Source organism: Mastigoproctus giganteus, chromosome 3, assembly GCF_048544385.1.
Source record: "Mastigoproctus giganteus isolate SK-2022 chromosome 3, ASM4854438v1, whole genome shotgun sequence".
Classification (NCBI taxonomy): domain Eukaryota; kingdom Metazoa; phylum Arthropoda; class Arachnida; order Uropygi; family Thelyphonidae; genus Mastigoproctus; species Mastigoproctus giganteus.
This window is the reverse complement of record NC_143577.1, coordinates 4,597,226-4,609,534: the sequence shown is the minus strand read 5'-3', so window position 1 is coordinate 4,609,534 and position 12,309 is coordinate 4,597,226. Positions and strand designations below refer to the sequence as shown.

At 38.5% G+C, this 12,309-nt stretch overlaps 1 protein-coding gene across 1 annotated transcript in view; it reads left to right on the top strand.

The window, feature by feature from the left end:
- LOC150087624 (sterol O-acyltransferase 1-like) overlaps positions 1-12,309 on the top strand; it is a 283,384-nt gene that overhangs the window by 267,849 nt on the left and 3,226 nt on the right. The window contains exon 12 of the mRNA XM_090369891.1: positions 9,179-9,321. Coding sequence (XP_090226017.1) covers positions 9,179-9,321 — 143 coding nt within the window. The remainder of the gene's footprint in view (positions 1-9,178; positions 9,322-12,309) is intronic.

The window sequence follows — 12,309 nt, the reverse complement described above, 5'->3', positions numbered from 1 at the left end:
AGACAGAGAGCCATCTACCATTACCCACAGTGAGTGGTCAGAGAGAAAACTGCATACCCAATTACAGAAAACAGCTGGCACGATGAAATCTTATTTTCAAGACCTTTATGCCAAACAAGATGAAAAGCCTTTGAAATGTCAAGAACAACTGCTCGAGTTTCACCACACTTTTCCATTGGATTTGTCCTTAGATGAGTAACTTAAGCCAGAATATCACCAGTGGATCGACACTGACTGACAGAGTCCACACTGGCAATTGTTGATCAGATGGAAAGTTTCTAGATACTTTAAGAGTTGGTGGTTAATTGATTTTTCCATTACTTTAGAAAGTGCAGAAGTGCAGTTGGATGATAATTGAATGGGAGGAATTTGTCACCCTTTTTAGGAACTGCCTGGATATGAGAAAATTTCCAAGCAAAAGGGAAAACACCTTTGCAATCAGATGATTCGGTTGAGAATGTTAAAGCGCAAATTGTTGAACTCAGAAAAGAAGCAGGATTGGATGAAATTGACATTGGTAACCAGGCCTCTTTTTGTTGATTGGTACTCTGAATTCTTCTGTCCCACAGTGAAAAGATATTAAGTTCAACTCCACCAACTGTATAAGCTATTTTTGGGTTACTGTTCTCTCTCTCTTAGGGTAACTCGGGAATTTTTTTTTTTTTTTTGGCTGGTGCAGCATAAGCCTCAGGCTTCCATGCTCCATATAGCTAATAATAATAATAAGAAGAAAGTGAAGAGGCAATGCAGAACAGGAGTAAGTTCAGGAGCACAGGTTTTGAGAACAAGTGGAGAAATACCATCAGGACCTGGAGCTTTCTTAGCATCAAGATTGATAAAAATCCTTCTGACATCCTTTTGACGGAAGACAACAGGAGACATTGAATAGAATGTATATTCAAAAAAGTAGTACATTGATGATCTTGGTGGTGTATTGATGACTAAGTTATTGGTGGTGTATTGATGATGATATATTGATGACCACGATCATCAATACATGAGTTGTAAGAAAAGTGGGATGCTAGCAGGTCAATTTTATCTTTGGCTGAAGTGGCAATATAACCATTAGGTTTTGACAGAGGTGCGAATTGAGATGGGCAAAAGTTGTGGCCAATAGCTTTGGCAAAGGACCAGAATGATGGACAACGACCAAGTTTTCTTCTCTTAGTCTGTTCGAAATCTAATTTGGATTGATTAACAACTGCTTTACAATTGTTGCAAGCTTTGTTGTAGACAGAAAATGAACCTGGATATTTGGATACAAGCCAATTTCATGATGCAATATTCTTATCTTGAACAGCCTTAACATATTTATTGGAAAACCAAGGTTTAGATAAAGGATGAGATTTTAAGGTTTAGTGTGGAATAGAGGATTTTATCCTTACAAGAATAATTTTGCTGACATGATCTGAGCAAACACTGATATCAGAAGATTTGAAACAGTAATTCGACCAAGGAAAAGAAATCTTACAAATCGTTGCATTTTGCATTCTTGTAATACCAAACAACACAAGGTTGAGAATGGCCACAAGAAAATGGCTCTATTGGAGAGGAGACTATCACAAAGTTGTGATCTGTGGTGCCTAGAGGACCACTCACCTTGACCGTGTACTTAGAATTTTAAAAAAGATCAGGCATGTTGGCTGCTTGATTAGAATTGTCTGGAATTTTTGTATGAAAATATAAAATCTGGTGTGAGGTCATTAGTAATTGCAAAAGCCAAAGCACCTTGACCAGCTAGGCCCATGTGACTAGAAAATGGATGCCAGCTGAAGTTGTGAACATTAAAATCATCAAGGAAATTTGCCTCACTGTTAGGAAAGTTGGATTGGAGAAAGTCAAGTTTCAAAGTTTCAAAGTCAAAGAGTTCCAAGTGTTAAGTGGAGTTAGTAGTAGTAGTAGTAGTAGTAGTAGTGGCACATGATGCAAGAAAGCAAGTGTAGGAGCTTATGCAGCATCAGCCAAAAAAAAAAAAAAAAAAATCACACCATTCCCTCCAAATGCCTGTCCAGTTCCTCCTTAAATTTATTTAACCTATCAACTTCCACAACGAGAGATGGAAGTTTCTTCCAGCAATTAACCACCCGCTGGCTAAAGGCAAATTTCCGCACATCTATTCTACATCTGTCCTTTCTTAATTTGAACTTATGTCCCCGTAGGTTCGTAATCTGAACAAGTGGAAGGATCCCATCAGAATTAGCATTAGCATTAGCATTAGTAGAGGCATATGATGCAAGAAAGCAAGCTTATTCAGCATCAGCCAAAAAAAAAAAAAAAAACCCTCTCCCATTTCACCCCTCCATTCGTTCGAAATACCTGTCCAGTTGAGCTTTAAATTTGTTTAGGCTATCAACTTCAACAACAAGTGATGGAAGTCGGTTCCACCAACCAACCACCCGCTGGCCAAAGGCAAATTTCCGCACATCTATCCGACATCCGTCCTTCCTCAATTTGAATTTATGCCCTCTGAGGTGATTATTCTGAGAAAGATGAAGAATCCCATTGGCATTGAGCATGCTCAAACCATTCAAAGCCTTATACACCTCTATCAGATCACCTCGCCGGTGCCTAGTCTCCAGACTCTGTAATTTGCAAAACTTAAGCCTTTCTTCGTAAGAGCAACCCTTTGTTCCATTTACTAATCTTGTTGCCCTTCTCTGTACCCATTCCAGCAGCTCTACATCCTTCTTGAAATGAGGCCTCCAGACCTGTATACAGTACTCAAGATGTGGCCTAACCATTGCCTTATACAAGGGAATAATCACCTCCTTATCCCTGCTAGAAAAATTCCTGTATATCATTGACAAGACACCATGAGCTACTCTTGCAGCTCGTCTGCACTGCTCAGAGAACTTCATATCTGCCTGCACAATTACCCCCAGGTCCTTTTCATTCTCCACCACTGTCAGTGTAGTACCGCAGAGTTGATACATTGCTCTGGGGTTACTGTTACCCATATGTAGTACTTTACATTTGTCAATGTTAAACTTCATTTGCCACCTCTCAGCCCATCTGTTCAACCTTTCCAGATCCTGTTGCAGCAGCATAGCGTCAGTAGTGTCCTTAACGACCCTGCCAACCTTTGTATCATCTGCAAACTTAGACATTAAACTTGATATCCCATCATCAATATCATTCATAAACACCGAAAACAACAATGGACCCAACACTGAACCTTGAGGAACTCCACTAATAACATTAGTCCACGTTGAGCAGTGTCCATTGATTACCACTCTCTGTCTTCTGCCACTCAACCATCCCCTTATCCATAGCAGCAATTTGCCTCCAATGCCACACTGCTCCAATTTGTGCAGCAGTCTTCCATGTGCAACAGTATCAAAAGCCTTTCTAAGATCCAAATATATAATATCAAAGTTATTCCCTGCATCCAGTTCTTTTGTGACTACATCATAGTATCCAATCAAATTGGTCAGGCAAGACCTGCTCTTAACAAAACCATGCTGCGTCTGAGCTATAACTGAATTCTTGTCTAGATGATCCTGCAGTGCTTCTTTAACCAGTGCCTCCATTAATTTACCTGGAACAGAAGTTAAACTAACAGGTCTATAATTACTTGTGTCAGCCTTTGATCCTCCTTTGTGAATTGGGGTTACATTTGCACATCTCCAGTCTATGGGTACCTCCCCTGAGTCCAAAGAAGCTCTCATAATTATGGCTAGGGGTTTGCATACTTCCTTTGCTGCCTCCTTTAATATAACTGGATAGATCCCATCCACCCCAGGTGCCTTTTTTATGTTTATCCTCAACAATCTCTCCTCCACTTTCCTCTCAGTTATTACAAAATCATCCAGCTCACTGCCAATGTTTACTTTACCTACATCATTCTCCTTCCTGAATAACTCCTCATGCATGAATGTAGATGCAAAATACTCGTTTAGATTGTTAGCCACCTGAGCAGGATCCTCAACTGTTGAACCATCAATATCCAGTGGACCAATCTGATTCATCCCTTTCCTTCTCGAGTTCAAGTATGTAAAGAACTCCTTTCTGTTTTTCTTTGCATCCTTTGCCAAGGATTTTTCGTAGTCTGCCTTTGCCTGCCTAATCTCCTTTGTGACTTGGTTACGACGGCCTCCGTAGCCGAGTGGGCAGGAGCGGGAGTGCAGTAGCACACGCTCTTTGAGTAGACCGGGGTTCAAGCCCCTGCCTGCTGAATACGGTCGATCTGCCAACCCGCACTGGACCAGCGTGGCAGATTATGGTCCATTTCCCTCAGCATGAATTGTTGAGGAGGCTTCCACCCTGCAGTGGGTTGATAATGGCTGCACTTTACTTTTTTTTTTTTACAGACCAACTTATATCTATCATAGGCTTCCATGTCACCCATTAATTTGTATGTATCCCATGCATTTTTCTTCTCTGCCACATGTCTCATTAGTCCATCTGACAACCATTTAGGCCTAAACCTTGAACAATATTTCTTAGTTGGTATGTAAAGCCTGGTAGCCACCAAGATTAGTTCCTTGAATGCTTCCCATTTTGAGTTTGCTGTTGGTAACATCATCAGTTGGTCCCACTGTATAGAATTTAAATACTGTCTCAGACCATCATAGTCGCCTTTACGAAAACAAAAACCCTTCCCTTTACCTCTGATGGTAGTTACCTCCTTGAGTAAATCCCACTTCAACACACTGTGATCACTGCCACCTAGTGGTTCATTTATCTGCAGGTTCTTAATGCATGAAGAATCACTACTGATAATCAGATCAAGAGTATTGCTCCCTCTTGTTGCCTCACGAACATGCTGATGTAGAAAACAATCATCCAATAAATCCACAAAAGCCTTGCTAGTGTGCGAGTGACCAACCCACAAATTCCAGTCAATATCTGGGAAATTAAAATCCCCCATTATAAGACTCTCTGATTTAGTGGCCCACTCTATTTCCCTGTACAATATATTATTATACTCATCAGAGTCATTAGGCCTATAGCACACTCCTACTCTCAATTTTGATTTCCCTATGCTTATGTCACACCAAACTGACTCGACACTGCCCTGTCCATCGATGTCAACTGGCTTCACTTCCTTTGACTTTATGTGTTTCTTAATTAATAGCATAACCCCTCCTCCCCTCCTGTCCTGTCTATCCTTTCTATATACATTGTATTCCCCAAATTCCAGTTCCGCATTACTTATATCTGTGTGACACCACGTCTCTGATATCCCAACAATATCTGCCTTTGATGTTTTGAGCAATACCTCAAATTCATCAAATTTATTTACCAAACTCCTAGCATTGGTGTACACGCAGGTATACATGCACCTGTTTCTATTCTTAGCTACCCTAACACAACCCATGTGTTTACTTGTAACGCAATGACTACCAGCAGTCTCTGAAATATCCTGCATCTTGTTTTTCAGACTTCTGCTCATTTGAATAGAAGCAGTGCAAGAATCACTTCCACCTCTGCCAGTGGCTACTGTTAATCTATTAGTCCTTGTATCCCCCCCAACTAGCAGTTTTCCGACCCACCTAACACTGCCTTGACAGCATCAGCAAAAATTCTTGCACCCTTTCTATTTAAGTGTATCCCATCCCTGTAGAAGCAATCTCTCCTGTTAACAAGTACAGTCCAGGCTGAAAAAAATTCTACCCCTTGAGCCTTGCACAATCCCTCCAGGGCCGAATTGATCGACAAGGCTCTCATCATATACTCCCTCCTATCGTGTCTGGGCAGAATTGCAGACACTTTCAAGTTCAACCCTAATTCACGGCTTTTTTTCAACAGTGACCTGTACTTGCTAAGTAATTCCGCCGGTCTCCTACTCTTAATATCATTAGTGCCAACGTGTACAACTATATCACCCTTTGTGCCCTTAAAAGATGATATCCGCTCTACAACGTCATCAACCTTTGCCCCTGGCAGACATACCCTGGTCCTATTCCACCTATCCTTTTTACAAAGTATGTTCCCCGTTTCAGCGTGCTCAACCCATTCAAGGCCTTATAGACCTCAATCAGATCACCGCGTAGGTGCCTAGTCTCCAGCCACTGCAATTTGCAGTGGCTGGAGACTAGGAGTTGGGAGAATGATAGAGGCAACAGATGAATATGATAGAATGTGTTGGAGAGATTTTAAGCAAGAGAATATCAAAAAGAGGAGGTTCCAAATTACTTTTTCTTTGACAGGGAATATCAGAACAGACTTATGCACAAATACCACCTTTGAAGCAAAAGGAATCATACATCAAATAACTTGGACAGCTGAGATGAGCAGCGATTGAATCAACCGATAACTATCAGTTAATTATAAGGAATCAACCGATAACTATAAGGATTCTATCAGAAAAAGTATGTGGGGTTTGGCCGACTGTAAGTGGAAATGGACATCATTAAGATCAGATTTGTGAAAATTTGTGAAATGAACTAGGAAGTGTTTGGGAGGTTTAGATCTTTTCGCGGATTCAAAAAGTTTTATGTGGAATGCCTTTTTGAATTGTCTCCCATTATATTATTGATCTGAGGAAAGGACTGTTATTTTATTCAATTCCCAAGGATCACCATACTGTAAGACATTTGTTGTTGTTATTTGTTATTTGGTTTTTAGAAGCATTAGCAACTAAGGCCATATTGCTCCAGGATATGCGGTGGTCATTCCCTGACCTTTCCACATCCTCCTTATTTAGTGGTGACGGGCTTCAACCCCGGTCTAATCAAGAAGCGTGTGCTATGCACTGCTGCTCCTTCCCACCTGGCTACAAAGGCGCCTTCTGTAAGACATGAAAAGCTGTATATGATCTGTCTGATCTCATATATAAGATGTCTTTTTTTGCGTGTTAATCCAATCCCCGTATGATTTTCCAACCTAGATCCTTCTGCAGCTTTAGTTGATTTTATAATTCAGACCTCTGAGATTATTAGAATTGTTGGCTGCCTATAAAACTATATTTTATGGAAGCTGAGCTTTTCTAAAGGGCACTAACTCCATATTTCTTTGCCTTGCTTCTTAGTTTGTCACTAATACCTGGTGGTCCGGCTCCACGTGCTGGGCACGGGCGTCACGTAGCAGCTGCCCTGGTGTCAGCTGCTCCCTGATGGCAAAATGACCTGACACTAACACCATATTACTCTCATAAACACTTCTTCAATACTTTATTTATTCTTTCCTATACAAAATTAATATTTATTATTTTTTAGTTATTCACACACACACACACACACACACACACACACACACACACACACACACACACACACACACACACACACACACACACACTAATACCTGGTAAATAAGGAATGCAGATATTTGACCATCTTTCAATTGTTTTTGATTGATTAGTTGCACTAATGGTTTATAGTTTTTTGAATGACATGGTGAAGTATTACCAAAGGTAGCCTATCAAACTGAAATTTTGGGAAGGTATATTGAAGATATTATAGCCATCTGGAGCCATGTCACTCTCAATTCCTTTTCCTGCAATAAAATTTAAAATGGAAATAGAGAAAAATGGCATCCTCTTATTCCAGGACCAAACCATAAACTGAAAGGTCAAATATTTAACTCCAGGGGCTCACATCTGGTGAGTATGGGCTTGGCACACCCAGGGTCCTGAGCTGGATATCATTATTCTTATCTTTCTCGGTGATTCTCTTCTCTCTCTCTCTCTCTCTTAGGGTAACTGGGGAGGTTTTTTTTTTTTTTTTTTTTTTTTTTGGCTGGTGCACCATAAGCGTCAGTCTTCCTTGCACCATATGGCTAATAATAATAATAATAATCTGCATTTCTTATTTACCAGGTATTAGCAAGAAAATAGCCAAAGAAGTAAAGAAATATGGAGTTAGTATCTTTTACAAAGGCTTAGCTTTTGTAAAACAGAACTTTTTATTGCATACGTAGGTGCATGCCGTACACAACACCCTTCATGGCTACAAGCCAGGTAGTATTACAGGCAGCAAGCTATCCTAATACTCCTAGGGGTCTGAGTTATAAAATCAACTGTAACTGTGGAGGGATCTCTATCTACATTGGAGAATCATACAGGTTTTATACTAGATTGGAGAAACACAAAAAGAATGTCCAATGGGTCAGACAATTTTGACACAGCATTCCAGCCTTTTCAGTGTAGTGATCCTTGGAAATATGGCAAAATGATGGTCCTTTCTACAGACTGACAATAATAGACTGTTCTACAGACTGACAATAATAGACTGTTCTACAGACTGACAATATTGCTGTATCTTAATAGGATGGAGAGAAGAGCAATGAGATTACTGAGAGAAACAGAGGGGTGTTCCTACCAACAAAGGCTTCAGTTTGAATGGATTGAGTAAGCTCAGTGCTGATGGAATTCTTCTTCTTGCTACACACAAATGCCATAAATTCAAATTGAGAAAGGCGGCTGCAAGATAGATGTGTGTAAATTTGCCTTCAGGTACCAGGTAGTTATTGTTGTAATAAACTTCCATCTCTTGTTGTAGAAGCATGTTGAATGAATTCAATGAAGAACTAGACAAACTATTAGAGGGGACAGACAGGGCTCATAGCACTGCTGAATGTGAAAGGATATTCCACCAGATGGAAAAACAAAAACACACTTCAGATATCATACTAGTGAAAATTTGGAAACATTCTGGACAGTCAAATCTAGATATCAGAGCCATTGTTATAAACAAAACTTTTACTGAATATTTCAAAAGAGGGAAAAATCTTCAAGGGTGTCTTCCTTGAAGCTGTCATAACCAGGTTTTGCCTAAAAAACAATCCAAGAGGAAATCCACAGAACAGAAAAATCATAAGTAAGCCAAAGTTTGAAAGCATATTATACTGGGAGGTGTAATATAATTAATTTAATTTAAAATGCATATAGTTTTCAGTAAAATTTAATTTCAACTCCGAAGTCTCGATTTAAAAAAAAAACCTCTCCCTTTCCTCCTGTTCATAATTACCAATTCCTCAGCTTTTCAAAATTGAAATTGTGACAACTATATGATTGTCAGTTTCATCTTTCTTTTTTTCTGCATTCAAAAAAGAATAAATAATGATTTTCAAAACTTTTTAATCAAACAAGCACTCTATCCTGGAGGATAGAGTGCTTATTTGATTATAGCTGTATCTTATGTTTACTGTGCAACATGCCTTTCCAAAAATACATTAAAATTTTGAAAGTAGTTTTATATGTAAAAGTAATTATTTTCAATCCATTAATTTCTAGCAATCGTCATAGCTATTACAAAGAAAAGGACATCTTCAGTATGGAATGTTTTCTTTCTATGCTCACTTTTATTTGGTGCAAGTGTGATGCTGTTCTCATATTCTGTGGAGTGGTATTCCCGAAAATACTGTCCTCAAATTTTGGTAAGCATTCATAACTGATTTATTGTTTATCAGTAATGAATTTGTTTACTCTTTATTTTAAATTTGTTTACTCTTTATTTTACACACCTCGCAAAGACGAAATGTTCAGTCAAATCTAATGGAAATGGAATATCAATAATTTAAACATTTTTAAAACTTATGGATGTTTCCTTTGGGATGGGGGCTTTCACGTGTAATAATTTCTAAATAAAAAGATTTTCAGCAGTTTTCTCTATCTTTCTTATTCCTTTTGTGTCCCATAAACTCATCTATGCAGCTGTACAGTACATTTATAATTGTTGCATTTGTTTAGTAAATGTTTAAATTCAGAATGTATATATGGTAAACTCTCATTATTCACTGATTTAACATTCAAATTTTTCAGTCTGAAAGCCTGTGCAACATTCAAGTCATATTATGCTCACCACACATTTATGAGAATTCTCAACAAGATGGAAAACAATTCTCTTATGTCATTTTGCAATTTCTGGCCAACACTGCAGACTGTATAACAAATATAAAGGAATTGCTGAAAGATTCTCGACTATCAACTTGGAATGACTTGGAATGTCTGCTGGAGGAAGCTGCCTAATGCAGTGAAAGACCTGAAAAGAATCTTTTTTTGGTAGAAGAAGAGCTGTGGAGGATTGCAAGTTAGACATATGATTTGAGTTTGGACAATCTCAAAGAAAGTCAGACCTGTAACTTCTGTTCTAGTGAAAATAATGGAGCCACTCATTAAAGAAGTGATGCAGGGCCATCTGAACAGGCATGCAATTATAGTGCAATCACAGCATGGATTTGTTAAGGGGTGGTCTTGTCTAACTAATCCAATAGGTTTCTAGAATGCAGTGACCTAGAAACTGGATGCAAAAAATAATTTTGACATTGTGTACTTAGATTTCAGAAAACCTTTTGATACTATTCCACATGAAAGACTGCCATACAAATTGGAGCACTCTGGCATTAGGGGCAGGTTACTACTATGGATAAAGGGATGGTTGATGTAGGGAGTAGTTATCAATGGGCATTGCTATTATTGGAGTCTCTCAAGATTCAGTGCTTGGTCTCCTTACTGTTTTCAGTATTTATTAACAATATTGATGAAGCCATTTCAAATTTAATGTGAATGTTTACACACAATACAAAGGTTAGCAGGGTGGTTAATGACAGATACGAGGGTATGATGCTGCAGTAAGACGTAGAAAAACTAGTAAGATGGGCTGAGAAATGGTAATTGAGATTTGATATCAGCATTAGTTGAGGCATATGATGCAAGAAAGCAAGCTTATACAAGCAAAAAAAAAAACCTTTCCATTTCACCAATCTGTTCACTCCAAATGTTGGTCTAATTCAGCCTTAAATTTATTTAAGCTATCAGCTTTCACAACAACAGAAGTCTGTTCTACCAATCAATTACCCGCTGGCTAAAGGCAAACTTCCACATATCTATTCTACAACTGTCTTTCCTCAATTTGAATCTATGCCCCCTTAATCTGAGCAAGTGGAAGTATCCAGTAAGCGTTGAGCCTGCTTAAACCATTCAAGGCCTTATACACCTCAATCAGATCACCTCGCAGGTGCCTGGACTCCAGATGCTGCAACTTGCAGCATCTGCAGCAAAATTCCTATATATCATTGCAGATGCTGCAACTTGCAGCATCTGCAATGATATATAGGAATTTTGCTAGCAGACACAAGGAGGTGATTATCCCTTTGTATAAGACAATGGTCAGTCCACACCTTGAGTACTGTATACAGGTCTGGAGGCCTCATTTTAGGATGTAGAGTTGCTAGAATGAGTACAGAGTAGGGCAACATCATAGGTGAGAGGAACAAAGGGATTCTCTTACCAGGAGAGGCTTAAATTCTGTAAGTTGCAGCATCTGGAGACCAGACACCTGTGAGGTGATCTGATCCAGGTGTAAAAGGGCTTGAATCATCTGAGCAGGTTCAGTGCTGATGGGATACTTCTGCTTGCTTCAGATTAAGAACCTGAGGGGGACATATATTCAAATTGAGGAAAGACAGGTGTAAAATAGATGTGTAGAAGTTTGCCTTTAGCCAGCAGGTAGTTGATTGCAGGAACAGACTTCCATCTTTTGTTGGGGAAGTTGATAACTTAAATAAATTTAAGGCTGAACTGGACAAACATTTGGAGTGACCAGATGGGTGAAATGGGAAGTTTTTTTTTTTTTTTTTTGGCAGATGCTGTATAAGCTTGCTTTCTTGCATCATATGCTTCAACTAATGCTAATAATGGCTAAGGGCTAGATTACATCTGCCCCAGGTGCCTTTTTTATGTTTAACATAAATATGCAAGGTTTAACTTAAGAATTGACAAATGCAAGGCACATGGGTAGCAGTAATCCAAGATTAACATACCAACTGTGTTGTATCATACATAGTGGAGAAAGAAATAGACCTGAAGGTAATTGTACAATCTGACATGAAGTTTTCTGAGCAGTGTAGACAGGCTGCTGGACAGCTTATGGTGTTCTATCAATGATATATAGGAATTTTTCCAGCAGAAGCAAGAAGGGGATTGTATACAAGAGTATTAAACAAATTATTAGAGGGAATAGATCAATGATGTGGGAAAGTTTTTTTTTTTTTTTTTTTTTTGTCTAATGCATTATAAGCTTCCTCTAGTTCTAGTGGCTAAAATAAAATAAATGAAATATTGGAAAAAGAAAGTTAAAAAAAATCACTAGCACACAAACAGATAACTTGTGAATCCATTGTCCATACTATATATATATATATATATATATATATATAAAAAGAGAGAGAGAGAGATTTCTAACACCAGTTGAAATTTATAGTGCAGCTTCCACTGGATAAATTGCTGTGAATTTTGTATAGTACACTTTTTTCTTATTATTTTTTTTAACCTTTGGATAATAGAAAACACCACTTGGAGCACTATAAAAAAAAGGAGTGAGGAAAAAAGTTTTTAAACAAACAGTTAACACACAAACACATTTA